Genomic DNA, 25,514 nt, shown 5'->3' on the forward strand with positions numbered 1-25,514 from the left:
ATGATCAATCTTCAAATCATTTAAAAGGTACCTTATCTAGGTCAATTCACAGCAAGTATTAGACATAACAGTGTACTTTGCTTCAACTAAAGACCAAGAGACTGTATATTATTTATTTTATTTCCAACTAATAAGTGACGTTCCAAAAAATACACAATACCTAGTTATCGATCTCTAGGTATCTTGATATGCTCCCCAATCATTGTCACAAAAAAATATTAAGTTATATGCAGAGAAATAAAACAGTCCTTGTACAAGTACCACCTTAATATATCTTAAAACTTTATTTGTTACCTTAAGGTGTTCGTTTGACAAATGTTTTATATTGGCTCAATAATTGCATTGATTATGAAAGATTTGGCTTCGTGATGGTCAAGTACATGTGTGACAATCTTTAGTTTCTAAACATTATCTATGCATATGACTTACCTTATTTGCTTAATTTTTTTATTAATACACACCTTGAGTTATTTTTATTAATAAAGTTTATATGTCTAATAGATTACATATCTTATTTAGAAATAGTTGTGAGCAGTTTGACAAAAATTTAAAAGTATATGACACCTTTTGACAAGGTGCCATCTTCTTGACAAACTTACAACACCTCATGGTTAGGTGTCATTTTCTTGGTAAACTTTGTGACACCTCATGGCTAGGTGTCATCTTTTGAATTGTCCAAGAGTTGTTTGCCAATTAGCTATTCTTATGAGTTGTGTACCAACTCCATAAGCATATATAAATTACCAAAACAAGTTTTTGGAAGGGTTTGGTGAGAGAATTTGAAGTTTTGAAGGGTTTCTCTATGTTTTCGCTATTTTACTACTTATTTAATGTTAACGAAGCTCAAAATAGTTTGATTTCCTCGATTCAAGGTAAATAACCTACTATAACATGATTTGCATTGGTTTTTGTTCGTATTTCTCTTACTTAATTCTTTATCTATATGATTCATTAATTTCTAGCATCAATATTTTAGTAACTTATGCAAATATCAAAATTAAAATTTATGTTTTTCTTCTAATTGCTTATATATATATATAATTACTCTACCAATCATTTGATTGTTTTGGTTATTATTTGTTGTTTATATGATTTAAATCCGTTATCTAAAGGTTGATTTGTATATTAATAAAACCGAGTTCTAGAATTTGATTAGTAATATAACTATATGTTTGCTCAAGTTGATGTTTAAACTTTTAAGAAATTGGATGATATATAATTTTGATTTATGTTCATCATTATTATGGAGGGAGTTCGTTAGTGCCCATCTATATTATGAAAGGAGTCTGTTGTGCTCATCCATTTTATGGAGGGAGTCCGATCCTTTTTGAGAATTATATGTCTGTTCATAATATTAGATGTCAATCATTTTAAAACTATCTTTTGTCTTCTATGATAATGGTAAGTGTGGCTCATTGTATGATGTTTATTGATATTTAGAAAATATATATTATATATAAATGATTTATTATGAAATTAATTGATTTTTGTTGTAAGTGTTGTAGCTTGTTACTTATTGAAACATGTATCTCATTATTTTCAAAACTACTCATGATAATTGTAATAGCCCCAGAATTTAAATGAAGATGTATATATTAAAAATCTTAAATGCGGAAACGTAATAAAAATTTTAATTAACATCCCTTACACAATAGCCAAAAATGTACTCAAATCATGAAAGAATAAGCTAATTAAAAGTGATACTCGAAATAAAAAACTATAAATGGAGCTATAAAGTCCTTAGGCGTCTAACTCACCGTCTTCCTGCGGAACGGGCTCGGGAACCACGTCTTCTTGATCTGAAAAAGTTAAGTAAGGAATGAGCTACACTAACCCAGTAAAGACATCACACTATCTCACTGCCACAGGAATAAAGGTTGGTAGAAAGCAAAAACAACCAATGAAGCATAATTTATAACAAACTCATTTATTAACATAAAAATCTTTACTGTCCACTTACCTCGGTGAGATTCATGAAAATAACCTATGAAAACAATAACCTTATAATATCATGAAACACTTTATAACATAACACATATCATACCTTTACATTTCAATCATCAGAAAACAGATTTCCTCTTTTACCAGCCTACTAGTATCCATGGGGATCCATAGGGGGTCCCCGCTACACGTGAACCATTAACATTTACAACCTGATTCCAGGGCCGTTCCCATACCCCGTCCGGTATGGGCGCTAAAACACATAAGGTCTCCATACCCCGTCCGGTGTCAGCATTTTCTTACCACGCGGCGTGTCCTGGTTGGCCGGGGCTGCTGACTGGGCTGCTAACGTGGCACAACTTTTCTAAATTACATTTTGACATCTGGTTTTCGATTTTCTTTTCAAAAACACCCCCATAATCCAAATTTTCATCCCTTTTTTCCAAAATCAATTTCAATTAAATCCAAATAATATTTTTACCCAATTTTATCATTATTATTATTTTTATTTTCATTAAATTAAATTAAATTAAAATTTTATAAATTAAATATATAAAAAATTAAACTAAAAATTCAAATACAAAAATAAAAAAATATATATATTTGGGTGTTATAACTCTCCCCCCCTTAAAGAAATTTGGTCTCCTAAATTTGCCTCTTACTCTTGGTCGAACAAATGTGGATACTAGGCTCTAAAATCTGATTTTAACACCCAAGTAGCCTCCCTGGGCGTGTGGTTCTGCCACACGACTTTTACAAATGATATTTTCTGATCGCGGAGTATCCTGCTCTTTCGGTCTGTGATACCGACTGGTATTTCTTCATAAGCGGTTCATGAGCCAAGACATGAGAAGGGTCCGGGTTGTACTTACGTAGCATGGATACGTGGAACACGTTGTGGACTTTGGAGAGCTCTGGAGGCAGTGCTAGTCTGTAGGCAGCAGTACCAATCCTGTCTAAGATTTCAAAATGTCCGATAAATCGGGAGTTTAATTTTTTCCTCCTGCCGAACCTACTAATTCCCTTTAAAGGAATGACCTTAAAAAATACCCGGTCGCTTTTCTCAAACGCTAGGTCTCTCATCTGGGTATCTGCATAACTCTTCTGCCTACTCTGAGCTGTCTAAATGTTCTTTATGATTTTAACTATTTTGGACGTGGTCTCCTCTACCAACTCCAGGCCGAACAATCTTCTATCGTCAACTTCCTCCCAACAAATCGGTGATCTGCACGGGCGCCCATATAACACCTCATATGGAGCCATGCCGATGCTTGCTTGGTAGCTATTGTTGTAGGCAAACTCTATCAGGGGTAGATGGTCATCCCAATGGCCCCCAGAGTCCAAGACACAAGCTCGGAGTATATTTTCAAGTGTACGAATCGTCCTTTCTGATTGTCCATCAGTCTGGGAAAAGAAGGCAGTACTAAGAGACAGCTTTGTTCCCATAGCTTGCTGAAAGCTACTCTAAAACCGAGAAGTCAACCTGGGATCCCTATCGGATACTACTGTCACTAGAACTCCATGTAATCTGACTATCTCCTGGATGTACATCCTTACCAACTTGTCCAAGGAATTGGTCATCCTGATGGCTAGGAAGTGGGAAGACTTGGTAAGTCGGTCAACAATTACCCATATGGCATCATGTCCTGAACGTGCCTTGGGTAGCCCCGATACGAAGTTCATGGTGATATGTTCCCACTTCCACTTCGGGATCGGTAAAGGCTGAAGTAACCCACCTGGGCGCTGATGCTCTGCCTTGACCTGCTGACATACCAAGCATTTAGATAGAAAGTCAGCTATGTCTCTCTTCATCCCATTCCAGCAAAACTGGGATCGCATGCTTTGGTACATTTTGGTGCTTCCTGGATGCATGATAAACTTCGAGCTATGGGACTCCGTCATGATATCTCTTTTTAACTCACTATCATCTAGGACACACACCCGGTCTTGGAAACGAAGTAATCCATCGGCAGAGATTCGGAATTCTGAGCTAACTCCTTGTTCTGCATCCTTCTTGCGGGCTACCAGGGCGGGGTCGACTGACTGGGCTTCCCTTATTCTCTGGATTAACTCGGGCTGGACTGTCAGGCGGCCCAAACACGTGACTCTCTTCAGATCCTGAAGTCGAACCTGTTGCGTGGCTCCAATTAGCCTACATTCTGAAACCATCAAATGGGCTAAAATACCTGCACTTTTCCTACTGAGAGCATCTGCGACCACGTTGCCCTTACCCAGATGGTATAAGATATCACAATCATAGTACTTAAGGAGTTTCATCCACCTTCTCTGACGCATGTTGAGATCCTTCTGAGTGAATTTGTGTTTCAAACTCTTATGATCGGTATAGATCTGAAAGGTCTTTTCGTACAAATAAAGGCGCCAGGTTTTCAAGATGTGTATGATTGCGGCAAGCTCCAAGTTATGGGTGGAATAGTTATTCTCATGATTTTTTAACTGTCTGAACCCATATGCTATAACCTTTTCATACTACATCAGGACACAACCCAGGCCCAGATAGGAGGCATCACTATAAACTATATATCCTCCCGATCTACTCGGTAAAGCCAGCACGGGTGCAGTAATCAGCCGTTTTTTTAATTTTATAAAACTTCTTTCGTAGTCCTCATTCCACTCAAACTTGGCATTCTTCTTTGTGAGTCGGGTTAGAAGAGCTGCTAGACTGGAGAATCCTTCAACGAACCTGCGGTAATAACCTGTCATTCCCAAGAAGCTGCGGATTTCCTTAACTGATGTCAGCTTCTCCCAGCCAAGTACCGCTTCAACCATTTCAGGATTCACTGATACCCCTTCATTCGATATGATGTGTCCTAGGAAGGCAGTCTGCTCAAGCCAGAATCCACACTTACTCAACTTTGCATATAACTTCTTATTTCTGAGGACCTGCAAAACTTGGGCAAGATGGTGAGCATGTTCTTCTCTGCTTTTTGAGTAGACTAAGATATCATCAATAAACATGATAACAAATTGATCCAAGAACTCTCTGAAGACCCTGTTCATCAGATCCATAAAGATTGTCGGGGTATTGGTTAGCCCAAATGGCATGACTAGGAACTCATAGTGTCCGTACCTAGTTCGGAAGGTCGTCTTGAGGATGTCTTTTGTTCTTATCTTCACCTGATGGTAACCTGATCGTAAGTCTATTTTAGAGAAGACCTGCGCATCATGTAGCTAATCGAATAGGTCATCAATCTGGGGAAGGGGATACTTGTTCTTGATCGTGACCTTGTTCAATCCTCTGTAATCAATGCACAGTCTCAACGTTCTATCTCCCCTCCTTACAAAAGTGACTCCGGCACCCCAAGGGGACACACTATGTCTAATAAACCCATTGTCTTGCAATTCAGTGATTTGTTTCCTCAGCTCTTCCATCTCAATGCGGCTCATGCAGTAAGTAGCAACCGAAATGGGCTGGGTACCTGGTTGTAGGTCTATAGTGAACTCGACTTCTCTGTCCACTGGCAGACCAGGCAGTTCGTCCGAAAACACATCTAGGAAGTCTCGGACTACCGGAATCTCTTGAATACAAATTTTCTTCTTGGGCTTGCCTAGTCAGAGAAAATAGCAAGATTAAGGCACTAGAAGTTTAGAAAACTTGTCATCAAGGAATAAGTACTGAATGGTTTTATTAATTTGTAAATTGCTCTTTGTTAGAAGGATTAAATACAACTTTCTTGTTAAAGCAATCTATGGTGGCGTGATACACCGCTAGCCAATCCATTCCTAAGATTACATCAAAATCTCCCGTGTCTAACCCTATCAGGTCTATACTCAGTTTCTTATTTGCTATCTCCACAACACAAGCCCTGTAGATAACTTCCCCTAGTAGTATTTTACCTCCGACAGTAGACACAAATAACAATGAATCAAATTTATTATGTGAAACATTAATTTTGGAAGCAAAAATATGTGAAACAAAGGAATGCAATGCACTAGTGTCAAATAAAATATGAACAATATGGTCACAGATAGTATACATACCCTGGACCACATCCGGGTTGGCGTCGGCATCCTGCTGGGTAAGGTTGTAAGCTCTGCCCTAGATAGGAGGCCTTCCTTGATTCTGGTTCCTCGGGCATTCTCTTGAATAATGTTGGGCACTGCCACATATGCAACAAGTATTGTTGATGCGGTAGCAGGGTCGGTCCCCGTGATCTCTGCCGCAATGCTGATAGTTCTTCCCACGTACTGCCCCTGGAGCCTGAGGAGGGGCCTGAATGGCTGGTCTGGACCTCTTATTTGGTTGGGCAAGCGCAATAGGTGCTGGCATGCGGAACAGAGCTGAGGGTCTGGAACTCCCTCTTGGCTGAGGACGGGTGTTGAAGCTCCTTTTCACGATCTGTGCCTTTGCTAGGACTGTTGAATATGTCTTGAGCTCCAGTACCAATAAGTGTTGCCTGATCTCCGGGCGGAGACCCCACTGGAATCTCCTGGCCTTTCGGCCCTCATCCATCAGTGTCTCTAGGGAGTATCGGCCCAGCTTTAGGAATTTACGAGTATATTCTGATACTGTCATATTTTCCTAAACCAGTTGAACAAACTCCATTTCCTTTAGGTGTCGGATGTGCTCAGGGAGATACTCCGCATGGAAGGCCGCTAAGAACTGCTCCCAAGTGACTGGTGTAGGTAGGGTGGTCTGCTTGAGCTCCCACCAACGTCCTGCTTCCCCTACCAGCATGTAGGAAGCAAGGGCAGCTCTCTACTCAGGAACTACTCCTAAGGTCCTGAAAGCTCTCTCAGTCTCTGTCAGTCAGTACTGGGCCTCTTCAAAAGAGGACCCCCCTCCAAAGGTGGAAGGGTTCAGTCTCCTGTACCTCTCTATGTAGCCCGGGTCGATCATGGAAGGAGCGGGGTCCCGTGGAAGAGGGACTGGACCCGGCTGGGGATAGACTGGGGGGTCCTGTGGTGGCACCTGCTGATATGATGGGGGCACTGGGCTGTACTGTGGCGGTGCCGGGCAGTACCGTGGCTGGGGCACCAGGTTGACTGCGGCAGTGGTGCCGGGTGGTACTGTGGAGGAGCAGGCTCCTGCCAGGGTGGCTCGGGATCAGCCTGCTGTTGCGGAGGCTCAACCTGCGGTAGTGGAGGAGGGCGGGTAACTCCCTTCTCTCCTCTCGCCATTGCTTGGCAGCTATGAACCCTTCCATCATCTCAAATAATCTGTCTACATCCTCCCGAAGTGAATTATCCCGGGCCGCTTGGTTTAGTGGGGGTCTTCCTCTCCTCATTTCTTTGCACCTGCATTTCATAAGGAATGATTGAGTAACGACTTATCGGTGAGTATTTCTCTAAGTATTATTGTGCAAGGGATGGGTCCGAGGAACGCGACTCTAATACCAACTGTAACGGCCCCAGAATTTAAATGAAGATATATATATTAAAAATCTTAAATGCGGAAGTGTAATAAAATTTTTGATTAATATCCCTTACACAATAGCTAAAAATGTACTCAAATCATGAAAGAATAAGCTAATTAAAAGTAATACTAGAAATAAAAACTATAAATGGAGCTATAAAGTCCTTAGGCGTCTAACTCGCCGTCTTCCTGCGGAACAGGCTTGGGAACCACGTCTTCCTAATCTGAAATGGTTAAGTAAGGAATGAGCTACACTAGCCCAGTAAACATCACACTATCTCACTGCCACAGGAATAAAGGTTGGTAGAAAGCAAAAACAACCAATGGAGTATAATTTATAACAAACTCATTTATTAACATAAAAACATTTACTGTACACTTACCTCGGTGAGATTCATGAAAATAACCTATGAAAACAATAACCTTATAATATCATGAAACACTTTATAACATAACACATATCATACCTTTACATTTCAATCATCAGAAAATAGATTTCTTCTTTTACCAGCCTACTAGTATCCATGGGGATCCATAGGGGGTCCCCGCTACACGTGAACCATTAACATTTACAACCTGATTCCAGGGCCGTCCCCATACCCCGTCCGGTATGGGCGCCAAAATCATGAACCTCAATACCCCGTCCGGTATGAGGGTGAAACGGGCCGTCCCCATACCCCGTCCGATATGGATGCCAAAACACATAAGGCCTCCATACCCCATCCAGTATGAGAGATCACGTTCCCGGTAGGATTCTCTACGGACCTGGTCCGTCCACCATCTTCCAAGATATCTAGTCAAGCTGTCCACATTATCCACTCATCAATTCACATAACTTTTTTCTCCCTTTCCCTTGGTCTCACTCATCCAATCATACACAAACATGTAAACTAGTAATTGACACCAAACAAGACAACACAGTATCGAGTTCACCATAATACCAACCATAATAAAAGAAACCATAATTCATGCATACGAGATCATAAAATGAATACATCAAACATTATGCTGTATTTAATACTGAAAAATAGATCAAACGACAACTGGCCAACAATGTACCAGATTCGGGCTCCATTGGCAACCTTAATCAATTTTACATCCATAAAGTCACAAAATACCGTTTAATTATTTATTAAGCTTTAATACCGTGATAGGAAATAGGGTGAGGGGTCCTTACTTGTTTCGGGGTCTGAAATCGACTCTACAGTGCGCCTACGGGCTGTCCCTAATTTTCCTGAATTTTTTCCAGAAAACTGAAACGCACTACCGGTAACTGCACGTGTCCCAAAAAATCCCAAATCAGAACTAGGGCCCCTTTCGGCCAATATCAGAATTCCGGCGACACAAGCGGCGGCGATCCGCCTCAGGTTGGCCGTTTTCGGTCGAATTCGGCTAAACTTGCATTGGTCCCTGCGATAAAACAACCCTAGGGCCCTCGGTGGGCCAAAAAATCACGAAAAACCGAGACTTACTGGCAGCGGTGCTCTCGGGTGCGGTGGCTCCTCCAGCGTGAGTCGCGTTTTGATGTTTGGCTCCGATCAACCTGTAGAGAAAAGAACGATGATCACAGTGGTATAAAATTTGCATCGAACGGAGGCCGGGAAGGGCCTCATTAGGGGCAAAAACATAGGGGAGTCGCGGCGGCGGCGCCGGACTTCGGCGGGATTTTTCGGCGATTGGTTGGTGGTTTGGCTCCGATTTGACCATATGCGGATTCAACATTGAAAAATGAGCTAGGGGGAGAAAATTTACCTCGATTGGCGGTCAAAAACTTCTCCGATGCAACGGCAGGTGGCGGCGGCCGGCTCCTCCGGCGTCTAGTTCTTCTTCTCCAGCGAGGCACTGGCGGTTAGGGTTTTGTGGTCAGGTGTGGGTGGGGTTATTTCTACTCTTTGCCTTTTGATCTCAACCGTCCATCAAGATTAAATCTGGACCGTCCGATCGCGATTTAATTAGGATTAAATCTGGGCCGTCCATCGCGATGCGATCTGGGCCGTCCGTGCCTGATTGAATCTGGACCGTCCGTATGCTTGAAATCTGGGCCGTCCGTGCGCATGTTTGATATGGGCTGTCCGTGCACGCGGGAACAGATATGGGCCGTCTGATCGCGCGCATGCGGATCGCTCATGTGGCCCGTCCCATGTCAGCGTTTCCTTACCACGCGGCGTGTCCTAGTTGGTCGGGGCTGCTGACCGGGCTACTGACGTGGTTGCTAACGTGGCACAATTTTTTTTAATTGCGTTTTGACCCCCAGTTTCCAATTTTCTTTTCAAAAACATCCCCAAAATCTAAATTTTTATCATTTTTTCTCAAAATCAATTTTAATCAAATCTAAATAATATTTTTACCCAATTTTATCATTATTATTATTTTTATTTTCATTAAATTAAATTAAATTAAAATCTTATAAATTAAATATATAAAAAATTAAACTAAAAATTCAAATACAAAAATAAAAATAAAAAAAAAAATATTTGGGTGTTACAATAATTGAGTATGAAAACATGAAGAGAAATCTTGGAGGTAGAGTTTGGAGGTATATCTATTAAATTTATATTTAATGTATCAACCGCTACTTAACTTAATTATTAATATATCTTTTCTTTTATAAAATGCTGCAAGTCATATTGTATTTCAATATGTGTTTTTGTTTAAAAGTTTATCTTTTCTTTTTTTTTTTTGGAAAAATGAATATCTCTATAAAAGGTTCTTTCCACTTGGACCAATCCACCTATTTGACTTCTTATATTCAAAGTGATATGTGTATTTACTCCAATGATACTATTGTTCTGTACCATTATCGAAAAAAATTCAGGTACAATATACACTTCCTAAAAAATATGGAGAAAAAAAAAAGTGATCTACTTTCATTTAGTATTTTATCTTAAATTTTTTAACTCATCAATACTCAATCACATCCTTTTTTTTTTTACAATTGAATGCGCGTCTATAATCTCATAATTAAGAATTTTCGAACTCTTTTTTTTTGTATAAAAAATTATCGAAAAAAGTAAGAATATTATGTTATTATTGGTGTATACATATCATATAATTGATGAATATATGTTTCAAGTAAAAAAATTTATAATTAATGTAGTTAGTACATTGAAAGTTTATGATCTTTAATAGGAACATTTAAAAAAACTGAAGTTAAAAATTTTATAAAATTGAAAAGTTTATAAGATATAATAGATGTATTAATATTTGGTATATATTAACATAACAACTTATTATTTTTAACTATGGAAGTGCTTTGAGGTACTATTTTTTTTGCAATGTGAAAGTATTTTTGGAAGTATTTTAGTAACTAGCTAGCTGTATAGTAAGTGCTTGTCTTTTTGTTAGTAACTTTATTTAATTTATGATATATTCTAGTATTTAATGTTCTAACAAATATAGTTTATAAATTTAATATTTTATTTTATTCTAAGAACTACTGTAACACTTTGATATAATTATTTTCCAATATCAAAACATGCATGAAGTATCCAAGAGTTTACAATTTCCAAGAGTGCTAAAAATTTACAGCAAAAAATATATATATATATATATATAAGAGAAATCAGAAATTTGACCTCCATAGTACTTTACAAAATATAAAATGTAGCATTTGGTGATGATATAACATGTCATGTAACATTCTATATCACTTGGCAAGACATTTTATTGAATATAATTAATTAAATAATATAAAATCAAAAGTTATATTTTTAGCCATATTTTAATTAACCCAGTTTATTATTTCTAATCTTCAAAATTTTGGAAAGAACTAATTGAAGAATTATATATATATATATATATAATCTCTGCATACTTTTCAAAATTCAAAGGACTCGTTTTTTTTTTGGTTCAAAAAAAGGAGAAGAAAAAAGAAACACGAACTCAAAAAGATTTGCACGCGGCGAGCTAAACTAGACTCTTTCGGCGAGCCAAAGCTGAATCCAACTAATTTTCCACGTTTGATGTATAATATAAAACTCCTGCTCTTAAAAAAACATATAGTTTGTATAATATGCTTCCGCGTATGTGTATATGTATAAGACTATAGAGGAGGGTTGAGATATATATATATATATATGTAAGAATATATTGGTAGAAGGTCCAAGAAAGGAAAGGAAAAGAAGAAAACTTGAGAATGAAGGTTAAACTTTCAGGGAGTGGAGAAAGAGTAATCAGGCTAGGACAGGAGCAGAAGAAGAAGCAAAGGAGGTCTGGTAATTTTATACAGGATTCAAGAGCAAAGTGGGAGATTCTCTGGAAGAAGATAAGAAAAGGTGATTATAATGATCAGAAGAAGAGCAATTTGAAATCATCATCATATGATCAAATCTCTTATGCACAGAATTTTGATCATGGAACTGCATGGCAAGAGCCTGATAATCTCTCTCGCTCTTTCTCAGCTCGCTTTGCTCATCCCTCCAGGATTATAAACCCGATTTCTTTGATCGATATTTGATAAATGTGGTATGTGTGTGTGTGTGTGTGTGTGTGTGAATATGTATGTCACTGACTATAACTCATGATGAAAACAATTACAAACATCTTTTTGTTTCTTCTTCTCATCCTTGTATATATGTTATCTGTCTGTTTTAAATACATACTTCATCTTTGTTTTCAACACTTATATACGTACATATATGTGTATATATATAAAAATATGTATGCATATGCTTTCTCAAGTTGCGAATAGATTGGTTTAATTTCTGTCATATATATATTTTCACCTAGTTATTATAATAATATTCATACACAAAAATCAAGTTTATATCGTTAATTTGCACCAATTTCAACACCACTTAACTCAAATATCTTGAATATAATCTCTGATTAAATTTTAACTCATTAGTTAACATGTTTTTCTCCAAAAAAAAAAAAAAAGAACTAATTTAAATCTTATTATAGATGATTTTTGCAGGCTAGGATGAGGAAATGAATATGAATAGTTCATATATATAAATCCTTGTGTGGATAAATAGATCGTATGTATAAATTTGTAACGAATTGGATCCTAAATATTAATTTAAAAAATAAAAAAATTTAAAATTTTAAAAAATTTAAATTAATTAAAAAAATCCGTTACTTTAAATCGAACCCTACCTTATTCGAGTTTTGGTCTAATTTGATCCAAATTTCAAATCAACAACAAACACTGTATTAGTAATATTTTTACTAATACCAAGTTCATAAGATGATGATGCTTCGAGGGAAAGAAAAGGACTTCTCTTAGGGTTATTGCACTTTAGCAAATGTCTCGTTCTTCTAAATCTTCTGACAGAATGTATTATGGAATGTGTGAGACACTTGAAAGAAGGTAAATGCTGGCCTCAAGCTTGACTCGTCGACTCTAAAAGCCTTAGTTATTATTATTTTTGCTCCTTTTTTCGTCAAAATATTTTCTGGTCACACAGACAGTTGGAGGATATTATGATGAAAACAGACAAGGAGAATCTTGAAAGCTGTAGCTGCAGCTGCTGCATTTTGTTTAACGTACTTCATTTATATACATCAGTTTTTATGGGGTCTTGGTTTTATTGAACTTGAATGCTCTATCTACATTAATTTAATTCTTATAGTACTCTGACACCAGAATAAGTTCAGGAACGGCCTCAGATACATAATGAAATCACCCATTCTATCCTGGTGTCAGTAGCTTACGATTTGATAAGTCAAATATGCTCAAGGTGTCACTGTTGAGTGTAAGACCGCCAAGGAGGTGATAGCCTTGCAATTTGCAAAGCTGAAGATGCTCCCCACACCACGGTTGGAATGTGAAAATGAAGATAAAGGTGAAGAAAGAAGACGTAAGAATGTGTCCCATGCCCCCTTCTACTTGGACAAATTTCAAAAAATCTAGTCTGATGCTACTCTGGATCATATTCGGCTTCAGTTCAAACTCTTAATAATCTCCGTCTGAAGGACGCTTACCGGCGAATTAGCGAATTTCTTTTGCCATTCCTTCAAATCTTCCCAGCTTGTAAGTAGCATGTAAAGGATTTCTTTAACCAATTATAACAAGGGTTGTGCCCTTTTAAGTAAAAGAAGAAAAAAGGCCTCAAAGAATGAGTTCATTTCAAATGGAGAAGATGTGAGCAAAAGAAAATAATTATCAGGAGTGGTATTACTAGGGGCATCATTGTTATATGGAGGGAGGATAGAGTAAAATAAATTGATGCAGTGAAAGGGGAAACCTCTCTCTCCTGTGTTTTCAGAAACTGTATTGGGGGATTTTGTGTGGACATTTACCGAGGTCTATTGTCGTGGGAATAGGCAAAAAAGGAAAATGTTGGGGAGAGAACTTGAAGCGTGCAGAAGGCAATGAGATGAGTATTGGATTGTTGGAGGTAATTTCAACATAACCCTAAGGAGAAAGGAGAGAAATGGTGGTATAAACTCACATTCTAGATTCCAAGTGTTTAGAGAGTTGATTGACAATTTGGAGTTGGCTGACTTACCGTTGTTTGGGGGACCCTAGACTTGGACAAACTTAAGAAATCAACCTGCCTGCTCACGCATCGACAGGTTCCTCCTATCCCCAAATATGTTGATTAAACTCTCGGATGTTGTGCAAAAACCCCTTCAACGCCCTATCTCGGATCATTATCCTATCTGTTTAGAAACGAATGGTCTATAATGGGGTCCCATTCCATTCCGAATCGATAATAAATGGTTTATTGATAAAGAACTTTGTGCTACTGTTGAAGAAAAATGGAGAAACACTGAGGTGAAGGGTAAAGCTAGTTTCAAAATCACCTATAAGCTAAAAGCATGGAGTAAGACATGGACTAAAGAAAAAAGAAAGAAAGATGGAGAAGAAGTGGATGTTATGCTTAATTGTTAATGAGATTGATCAAAAGGAGGGTATGGGTTTTCTGGAGGAGGCAGAGTTGGATAAGAGGGATTATTTAAAAGTACAATCATCTAAAAAGAGAAGAAATATCTTAGAAACAAAAGTCCAGGGAGAAATAGCTTCTAGAAGGAGATAAAAACACGTAAGTATTTCCATGCCATGTCTAACCAACAAAGGAGAAACAACTATATTGTGGATTTATGGGTTGATGACAGAAAAGTGGCTGGTAATCAGAAGTTAAGAGATGCTACCAGGGTTTTCTTTTCAAATTTGTATAAGGAAGAATTCGATAAGAGACCCACCCTTGAGGGAATTAACTTCAAGGTTCTGTCTGAGGGTAGCAAGAAGATGATCGAGATGGAATTTAATGAAGATGAGATTAAAGAGTCATTGTTTTTTATGTAATGGTGAGAAAGCACCGGGGCCGGATGGATTTAACATGAAGTTTCTATAAAAGTTTTGGCATGTGATAAAAAATGATGTAATGGAGATGTTTAGGGACTTGCACAAAACCGGTAAGTTCGTGAAATCCTTAAATTCCACTTTTGTTGTTCTCATTTCCATAAAGAAAGATGTCAAGAACTTCAATGAATTTAGACCAATAAGTTTGGTGGGGTGCATTTACAAACTTATCGCAAAAGTCTTGGCTAGAAGGCTTTCTAGGATTTTAGGAGAGATTATTGAGGAAAGTCAACATGCGTTTGTGGAAGGGAGACAAATATTAGATGCTGTCATGGCGGCAAATGAGGTGGTGGATGACATGGTGACTAGAAAAAAAGATAGTTTGATATGTAAACTTGATATAGAGAAGACTTATGATCATGTCAGTTGGAAGTTTGTGGATTATATGTTGTGTATGATGGGTTTTGGCTACAGATGGAGGTTATGGATACACACTTGTATGACCAACTTATCTTTTGCGTACATCATTTTACCATGAGGCAGATTTAGAAAACAAAAGTCCCATCAAGAATCGCATTTTTTGCTTGGGAAGCCTGCAGGGAATGTACACTGACTATTAACAAATTAAAAGTTAGAGGACTTTACATTCCAAACATATGTTATTTATGCATGAAAGCAGAAGAATCATGTAATCATGTGTCGTTGTAGTGTCCTGTGGCCTTTGAGTTATAAAACCTTATTTACAATCTACTTGGTATTAATTGGACAGTGGTTGGGCCTATACGGGAAGAATTGTGGGTTTAGGATGGTGTGCACTTTGATAAAAAGTTGTCATTAACCATTTTTTGGGTTCTATTGAAGGAGAGAAATTCTAGGGCTTTTGAGGGTAAAAATGGTGATTTGTATAGATTTATTTTAGATTTATTGTATTAGAACATGACATAATTAGTGATGAAAATTTTGGGTATGTCATTGATACACTAACTACATTCTAAAACTTTTGTAATGGGTGGTAACTTTTTGTTTTTTTGGTACCATGTTAATATGTATTCGTTATATTTTTTATTTCAAAAAAAAAATAGTGAAAAATATGACACGTTAATTTCAACTTTCCTTGGGCAATAAAAATTTGGACAGCAAGCAAGATACTTTCCTAAATTCAGTAGTAGTAATCCTAAATTTTGCTTTACTAGTTCTATTTTGTTTGTGCTAAGAATTGTTTTCTTTTTTAAAAAAAAAAAATTTCCTATTAGTATCAGGTTTAGTTCCAAACATTTCTTGTTCCCTTTTTGTAGTAAGTTTTCTAAATTCTAGCAAGTCTATTAAATGCCTGAAAAATGGGAAAAATGCGGCGCTTGCATAAATCTATTAGATGTTAATGATGCAATTTCATGACCTGTATGTGACCTGCATGTTTATCAGAGTTCTAACTAGAGGCAATCAATTCTTTATCTTCAACTGAATGTATATAACCTGACTGTATATGATCTCAACCATGTATATTCTAAAGTAACTTCACAGGAAATCCAATCACCATACCCTGACTGTTGATTGCTCATAAAAAAACAGAGATCTGTGGTCAGTAAATCCAAAGGTAATAAAACTATAACTCGAGTTGCTTACAAATTACCAAGATTACAATGAGAAGCATATATAAGAAATATGGAAATTTCTCAAGTTTTGCATTAGAAATCTAGAAAAACTTTACTGTAAGTTTCATAATTTCCTTATTACGATCTGATTCCTCACCAAAGGGAAAAGAAAATCATGTCAATAATTTTACTCTGCAGCTGGTTTGCTAGTAGCATGTTTACATGCAACTTGTTGGTTCGGATTCTTCAACTCATCTCCAGCCACGAGAAAGAATGCCGTGTGCCTGAAAACATAAGAGAGACGCATCATACCATATTAGTTTAGTGAATAATCAACTCAAAAAGGGACCACAACTCAAAAGAAGTAAAAGAACTAGTGAAACTTGCACCTGAAAAAATTCATCATTTTGATTTTGGAATCAGAATCAATATCTGGGGTGTTGTCTAATGCATCTTGCATGTGATGTAGCCATCTCTCTGCAGCTTGATGCGTGACAGGAAATGGTCGGTGGCGTGCAATCAGAGCAGGATGCCCTGCAAGAGATAAAAGAAAATACATAAAAAAGAAGCTTGTTAAATCCCACTCCCACATATTCTGGTGCTCTCTAAGTCTTTTTTACTCCTGCTAATCCTTGAATCACGGGCCTCGTGAATTAATATGCACTCAAGCAACATAGCAAACAAAAGAGAGCTGGCGATACATGCTCTACACTTAGCTCATTGTATTTGAAGAACAAGAATTTAATAGTCAGGCATCGAAAGGAATTAATCAGAAGAAACTAAATAGATACTAGCGGCGAAATTGGTCCAACAGAATAAATGTATACTGACATGCTTGGAGAAGGTTAGGAATTCAGTCTATGAGTGATGTCTGTTGGAGTTCATGAAAAACAAAACCTAAACCCTAAAGCCAAGAGAAGAAACAACATTGGTTTCATAGTCTGTTAGTACATCATCCCCAACTTCTGAAAATAACAAAACTCAAAACTTGTTAAAGACCAAAAGTTTTTAGAATGAATGACAAAGTGTATGGCAAGAATCCTCATGGTGCAGAAAAGCAGAGGAAATAATTCTTATTTTTGTCAAAAGACCATTCCCGAAAAAGTTCATTCGGGCAGATTTCTTGTTTCAATGCCTACACATGTGTAGGTTTCTTGTCATTTCGGTACAATAATGGTTATAAACAGATGATTCTCCAGAGAATATTTAAAGTAAAATCCAAACTAAAGTAGAAATTCCGAAATGAGAATGAAGATGGCTAACCTTTCCTCTGCGAGTACAGGGGAGGCCCACCCATTCTCTGCACAAAGAACTCGTATTGGTTTTGTATTGCATCTTCTTTCTTCGAGTTTGAGAAAATTAACCGAAACCAGTCTTCCTCATCATCGTAAACCCTAATTCCCCAGTATATTAGTCACTAAATTGAAAAAAGAAAACACTCAAATAACATGTATGGAACCTTCGATCTTGCTTCCATTAATAAGATAAAGAAAAACAGTCACTTCAATCATAGGAGTTTTATCTCCAAACAATTTTCTCATCAACCAACCAAATCCTAAAACCTAAACTATGACCTCCAACCCAAAAAAAGAACAAAAATATTGAGATTGCACTCAATACAACAGGAAACCACTTTTGGACTAACAAAATCATAGTTTTCCACAACTATGAGACCAATCGAGCTTACTCGACAATTATACGAAAAAAAAAGCATATATCGTTTTACAAGGAGCGAACGAGAAAGAGAGAGAGGACCTGTTATAGAAATTTGTGGAGAGGTTAATGAAAGCATCGAGGCCTAATTTCTGAAACAAATTGGTGTCATCAATGGCGAAGGCGTCGGCCGTGTCAACTCCGCTCCACTCAGAAGCCTTGTGTTGCAGCGACTGCATGGTCCTGCAGAGAAGTCAAGTGGAGTAGCGTGTCCTGAATGGTGACGTGAAAGAAAGAATGAATGGTGAGAAGGGTATTTATAGGGGCTGGTGGTAGTCCGCGTGTTGTCTCCGCAGCAAATGGTCTTTTCGGTTTGGAATCTGTGGGCCATCCAATGGTGCTATTATAATGAGCTCATAGTGTTGCAGCATAATTTTATTTTATTTTATTTTATTTTTTTTTAATTTTTTTTTAGAGAAATAAGTTTGCGAACTAAAAGATTACCAAAGGATTTATTTATTTTTAATGTGTCTTTTTATTTTATTTATTTTACATGTGAAAATAAGCTTATAAAATTTTTTATACATTAATTTATTTTTAGGTTGCAATTAAAGTCCCATTTTTATAATTAATTAGTAATTTTTTAATATTTCTTAATTTTATATCTATTAAATAAATATCACATGTATTATATGATTTTTATATAAAAATAATTATAAAACATACAACTATGCATATATTTCTCTTACAAATTAATTATTTTACAATCTAAAATTGTAACACACTGTTTTAATTTTCAAAGCCTCTCCGTCCCACCTACAATTCCTTTTTAAGTACACCAATAAAACTTTTATTTAAACTAATAAAAGTTTTGAAGCGTGGAATATAAAGGAACTTTGTTCTTATAAATGGGTATAATGAACTTAATCATACAACCAAATTGAAATTTATCTCAGGAAAAGTATGAAAAGTAAGTAAAGAAAATGAATGAGGATTGTACCACATGTAATTTTCATATAAAGCTTCCATAGAATCCCTCTGCGCCAGGTGATGCAACAGCAATAGAGATAAAATTGGTATATGTAAACGATAACTAAATCAAGATTATGTAACAATGACATGAATAATGGATACGCCAAAAAAAGAGAACTAAATCAAGATTATGTTAGTCACAGAACCTTCTGTCATCTTCTCCTCCCGTCTCGATAATCCTCCTCGCTTTCCTTGTCCTTCAAGAAACCTAGAAAAGCAAGAAAGCCAAAAAGGAAGAATCCACCAGACCAGTTCCCTCCTCCGCCACCGCCACCACCCCCACCATCTCCATCATCTCGTGGTGGGAATCCGGTTCCTCCATCATCAAGCTCTGGTGACTTCTCCTTTGCTGCAGCAATAGACATTATCATATTACTACTCACATAATGCATTTCTCGCAGGGTTACAGATAATGGACATATAAAATCAGTAATGTTAAAAAGGCCATAATATCGAAGAAAAACATAAAATGCAACCGCCATATATATACAATAGTTGAAAATTTATATCATAAAAACCACTTTGAACGCATTTATTTCAGCAATCCCAAATACCCTTATAAGACACCCATACCAACTCCTTCGAGTTGCTAGACAGCTTTTTAACTGGCACAAAAAAAAAAAAAAAAAAAAAAGAAACTGTTTCCAAGACATCTCAAATTGAAGTGGAAGTAAATGCGATGCACCTAAATTCAAATGAAAATTTTAGATGAGTCATTGTGAATAAGGCTAGTAGCTTCTTGAAGTGCAGTAAGAAAGATTTTTTTGAAATGCTGTAAGAAAGATTAATAAGCTCATTACAATGAACAGGAGCTTGAGTTATTGTTGGCGACTCCCGAGTAACAGTCTGAGTTTGTCCTTGGCTCTGGCTGCATCTTGCATTCTGCAGGAGGAAATAAGCAGATAAAAAACAGAGAGTAGATTAGCATTCATTTTCTACGAAAAAAAAAATTTACTGGAAGCAGAAAGAGGAAATACAACCTAGAGGTGGAGACGCAATAGTCCAGAAAAACAACAACATACCAAAGAACAAGAAAAAAAAAAAAAGAAAGATAACAAAAATAACAAGGGTAATTACAAAATTGCAAACCAATAGCTCTGAAGCATAGAACAAGAAATCTCCCCAGCAAAAGCGAACCTAAGCACACAATTCTATCCCAAATTCCATTCTCTGGAAATCCTATCTCAAATACCATTAACAAAATCAGGATGCTAAATGAAGATTCTAACATCAATCTGCAACGAAAGCACCCAAAGACCAGCAACAAAAGCCGCATCCTGAAGGTGTGGGAAGTTCCATACTCAATCCAAAACCACTTTTTTTGAAATAACTCTACCCAAAACCACTTAAGATGTAGAAACAAAAGTCTTCAGATTTAAGGGGCAAACCAAGCTAAGTCTACATGAAGGGAAAAGTCTAGTCAGACCTTCTAAACCATCACAAAATGCATAAATACTATTCTAAACTATGAAGACACAAGAAGCGCACATCACACAAAAAGAGCAATATGGATCCGTACACCTGAAGGAAATCACTGGTATTAATTCTGCTAGGAGATGATAAGTCTTAACCTTAAGGAAACCTCCAATTTCTCTAAGGAGAGAGGAAGAACAATTTTATATCTATTGCAGCTACAGGTAAGGTGATCAAAGAAAGATTTGCAAGCATAAGTCCTTCACGAATCAAGGGGCTAGATTCTAGAATCTGGATTAGATGAAGGAAGAAAGGTTCAACAAAAAGATTAAAGATACTAAACCTAGGGGATTGTGTCTACTTGATCACCCATAACAGCACCGAGTGTGATGCAAGTGAAGCACCCAAAAGAAAGAACAGGACCCACCCCTCACCCTTAATTGGAATAAGTGGGCGAGTAGGTAACATACTTGAATAAATGCATTCCAAGGACTTCTATTAATTGGAACAAGGGCTTCTAGAGGAGATGGAAGAACTCATTTCAGCATCACAAACATTTTGAGGCAGCCCAAACTTGCTGCTCACCACCCTATGTCACAAAGAACAAAGTTCATTTGGAAAGTTCCAGAACCATTTGGCTACGAGGACAATGTTTTTGGACAATCAGTTTGTAAGACCTAATCCACCTTCATTCTTAGGAAGAAGTCATACCTCCAATATCGTAAGGTACCCTTGGCCTTCTAACTGACTCCCAACCACAAGAATATTTCATGAATATTGAATTCAAGTGCTTATGACTAACCATCTCTACTTGTTGCCACTGCTAAGCTTTCCTACACAATAGCAGTGCACACCTTATGATATCAAAACACTCCCAAGAGTACCTTTCTACTCGATTCTCCCCGATAGGGTTACTATAGATTTTAGGCTACCTCCACTTGAATCCACCATTCCTTATTTTCCTTCAAGAACAAAGGATCATCTTACTTACGCCTCCCCTTAAGATTTCAGTAACTGCTAGAAATATGCCTCTGCTGTTCTTTCTTCTTTCTTGAAAAGAGGTTCTATCGAATTCTCTATTCCTCAACAGGTCTCATTTTCTTTCAGTTCTCGCAGCTCTTTAAAATAGAGAGCAACTAATAATCATCTTCCATATCATCAAGACTCTTTCCAGCTTCCATTTGCCTTTCTCTGCAATCCTCAGATGATTAGACCACCCTCCCTGCTCCAAAGTTATCCCAAATGCTTTGGGTTCTATTAGTAACAATTTAGACTACCCATGATGGATTTGACAAATGACTCCCTAAAAAATACAGAAGAGAATAGATTAGCCAAGAGGATAGTTTGATCATAGATCAAACTACGGCTAATTGATCAGACAAGCAATTCTAGTGAAAACTATAGCCACTAGGACAAGACGATCCTACCTTTGAAATCCAAAGAAGATCAAGATTCATATGAAAATATTTCAGGTAAATTACGTGGAGCTCCTATGAGGTTTTTGTATGATTAAATCAAGATCCATTATTTTTCACATATAACAATTTAGCCTCTGCATACAAATATATCAATTAAGTCCAACTTATATAAAATGCTAAATGATACTTAAATGCACCAGATGCCAATCACATGAACTTTAAACTAATAAAAAGCAACATAATAAACTATTTTACTTGAAAATTTTCAAAATGATAATATATAGTAAAGAAGAAGCAAACATGAGAGTGTAAGAATAGCTGAAATATCTACGAGAGTATAGTGTGTAATAAGCAGTTAAAAAATAGTACTTAATATATAGAATTACTAGATTATTATTTTTGAAAAATAATGGACCCAATTATACTTGTATACCTATACAAATCCGACTTCTTGTAGAAGTCGAATTCCTATACAGATTAGCAAAACAAAATAATAGTCGACTTACATAAATAAAAGATATTTTCCTTGTATTGGACTGATTTGTATTTAGTTTTTTAATAAAAACTCTCTCTAATTTTCTCCAATATATATCCAAATTTTGTAAATTAAGTACTATGAATAAAAAATTCAATAAACAGAAAATTTAATTACAAATTTCAATACCATTTATCACAAACTACCACGAAAATATTTATCCGAGTACCAATTACTGATTCCTCAGAAACAAAAAGAGGTAAGAGACGCACACATGTATGCAAACTAAAGCTCCAAAAAAGCTCTCTTAAAAAAAATGCATTAAGGGTGAACCTAAAGAACACACATGAAAACAAAGCAATAAAGCATCCCTCAAGGCATGACCACAAGTCAGTAAGAGGGTCACACCACCCACGCAACCTTGGCGACTTTCCATATATCATAGGATATATCACTTTTCAGCTTTTGATTCATCCTCAAACATTTCCACATCATGAACAAAGCTAATTGGCTGATAAGCAGATTAATTCTATTTCTTTGATAACAGAAGAATATTTATTAAGATAAGAGGAGAAAAATACAATGAAAGGAATATAAAACATCCTCCAGATTTTAAAACAGATTAATTCTATTAGAACTGAAATAATGCTGTAGAATGCTAAATTGTGCCTATCCGAATTTTTGCAAATCTTATCTAGTTAGATGGAGTTCCAACACCTAAATCTAGATTAAGCACTGATATTATTTAACAATCGCCTGCTTTTATGATGATGGCTAAATCCTGTCCCTCTACCACAGCCAACTCTGGAAAATCTCTCACAACTCAGGTACAAGCTTCAAAGATCTTAAAATACCTGGTTTCCAAGAGTCAAATTGCTAACTAATAACCAATAGATGACTTTTATTACCCAAAAAGAACTTTACTGTCAGTTTGTAAAGAAAACACATTTTTTGTTTTATTTTTTAGTTCTTTTAGGAAAAAAAAAAAAGGAAGCAGGTTTATGGTTCCCAGAATATAAGATATTTAATGGGAAAGGATTACCACATAGTAAACAGAATTCGCCTAGAAAAAACTTACAGAAGCAAAAGCACATATTACAGAAGAAGACTTTATCCGACTAGAACTCATGGCAAGTCCTTTCCCATAAGTGGGTTGTAATTGCAAGCCAAGCCCCATTTGACCTGAAGCAGCAGCTTTAATTCGTCTCCTGAGTGGTTGAAATTGCATGTAAACCCTCTCTGAATCAATAAGATACAGTTAATTAATACTTCATGAGTTCTTCACAGTAAAAAGGGCATGGATTATCAATTCTGAGACATAAGCATATAAAAAAGAATACAATTTTCCCTGTGATAATTATGGTGAATCAATAATACAAAAATCTAACTAAGTTGTACATAAAATGATGTGACAGGACATAAGGTAATTTGGAGAAATGAATTTAAGAATTGGAAAACATGCTATTTGAATCTAAAAATTACCAAGGAAATAAACAGAATAGTTCTCCTGAATAAATATCTTCCATAATAATCTAACTTACTGGTATTTACATGAACATTTTTTACCACTAATTTTATTCTTCGAAAACCAAAGAGGATATTCCAGATAACCTCAAACCATAACTCAATCAGACCTTTCCTTTCTTTTCTCAGAGAAAAAGGAGAACATCCTTGTACCAGTATATAGAGTGCCACCATATACCAAAAAATACCAGGAATAGGACTCCAAGATCTCCATCATTAAGAGAATAACCCATGTGCAAAATCCGAAGGGTCCAGAACCCGTCAACTCTATTACAAGCAAAAGGAGAGATAATGTCTTCAAGGCTATATTATTTCTTCTACTCTAGATAACCCAAACGGCTGCATATCATATAAAAGACACAAGCTTTCTTGGACTTGGCCACAGAAATACTGACTATACCCCCCAGCTCATTTATGTCAGAACAACTTAGTACCCATCTAGATAGCCTTCTCGTTTCCAGATATCAAAGGAGAAGAGGATTCATTCTTATTATGGCCAGAAACCATCTGTCAACGGTTTCACCCTAGTTAAGTTAGGTAATGGTTATAATTCTTCTCTGAGCCACCACCCAAGTAAAGAAAGCAACCTAATCAATCTGTGACCTTCATCTTCCAAATTTGCTTTCTAGGGAAAATAGTCCAAATCTGTTCAGGGGTCTGAAGGTTTCATGGAAAACATATCATACTCAGAGAGGTTTCAAAGAGGAGGTTAGCTCATTTTCCATTTCCATGTTCCATTTGGATGCCCAACTTTCTAGGAATATTTACTTTTCAAAAAAATCTTAATGACAGACAAACCAATGATCAAGATATTTGCTTAACCCTTCTAGAGCCTTCAATCTGTTCCAGACTAGACTTTATAGTGGGAGCTTTGGACTCCTCTAGATTTTACAGTTCTAAGTGCAGTAGGATAAAGAGGACTTGAGCACAGAACCTATGAAAAATCACGGCAAAATACATCTAATGTTGAGGAGGCACTCCTTATCAGGCTTGCAGAACACAAAGTTTTCACTCATCCCCAAATACAAGATCCATGATTTCCATATTTTTTTAATGAAAAAAAAAAAGAAGAAAAAATTGTGAAGTCGGAAGCAAAGAAATCCTCTTAAAAAGAAAATATGGATGTAAAACTTCTTCTTCTAAATATTAACTGCCAATTTAGAAAAGTATGGCACGGAATTTACCAGAAAGAATTAAAAATGGAAGCATACCAGGTTTGTTGGAGTGAAACGCAGAAACATCAGGCTGAGCGAAGCAATTGACGGTGAGAGGAGTTGGAGATGGTAGAACGGAGGTCGTCATTGCAAGATGGCAATTGGGTAAAAAAAAAAAAGATAGAAAGACAAAGAAATTGATGTGTTTGTAGCGGCTCTGGGTCGGTACACAGACGGCTGTCCTCTAGGCGGCGAGAGCGAGAGGACGACAGGTGCCGAACCCGAATACCTGACCTGATCAAATAAATTTTCTTTTTAAACAAAAACAAATAAATAAATTTTAAGGACGAATATAATACTTTATTCAATAATTCAATTTTCTTAATTATTATTATCAATTGGAAAAAAATAAATAAATTTTAGCCTTTAAATTTAATTATTTTATCCAATACAAATATTAATTTTTTATAACTATTATTTAAATTTAAAATAAATTTACTTAAATCATTCATAATACATTATAAAAATTTAAAATAAATTATTATTATATTGTTTATTTTATTTTATTTTAAAATATTAACATAAGTTATTTATACATTACATTATTCACTTCTTAAATACTCTATTCCATAACCATTAATTTTTTACTTTTTAATTTCTTATTTACCAAAAATAAAAGAGAGACTTTC

General features: G+C 36.4%; 2 protein-coding genes across 2 annotated transcripts; both read right to left on the reverse strand.

Annotated features, from left to right (window-relative positions):
- Nucleotides 1-16,138: 16,138 nt before the first annotated feature.
- Nucleotides 16,139-18,112, reverse strand: GLB3 (hemoglobin 3). Its single transcript, XM_022031536.2, has 4 exons — nt 17,912-18,112; nt 17,420-17,550; nt 16,546-16,690; nt 16,139-16,440 (listed from the first exon to the last, which is right to left on the reverse strand). Exons 1-4 carry the CDS (start codon nt 18,046-18,048, stop codon nt 16,344-16,346), a joined length of 510 nt encoding a protein of 169 aa, XP_021887228.1. The 5' UTR covers nt 18,049-18,112; the 3' UTR covers nt 16,139-16,343.
- Nucleotides 18,113-18,695: 583 nt separating this feature from the next.
- Nucleotides 18,696-25,141, reverse strand: LOC110806627 (uncharacterized). The gene is made up of 4 exons (XM_022031551.2): nt 24,883-25,141; nt 23,226-23,386; nt 19,642-19,723; nt 18,696-19,190 (listed from the first exon to the last, which is right to left on the reverse strand). The coding sequence occupies exons 1-4, from the start codon at nt 24,971-24,973 to the stop codon at nt 18,994-18,996; spliced, it is 531 nt and encodes a 176-aa protein (XP_021887243.2). The 5' UTR covers nt 24,974-25,141; the 3' UTR covers nt 18,696-18,993.
- Between the last annotated feature and the right edge of the window lie 373 nt (nt 25,142-25,514).

This window comes from Carica papaya, chromosome 7 (assembly GCF_054855325.1).
Source record: "Carica papaya isolate Zhongbai chromosome 7, ASM5485532v1, whole genome shotgun sequence".
NCBI classification, from domain to species: Eukaryota; Viridiplantae; Streptophyta; class Magnoliopsida; order Brassicales; family Caricaceae; genus Carica; species Carica papaya.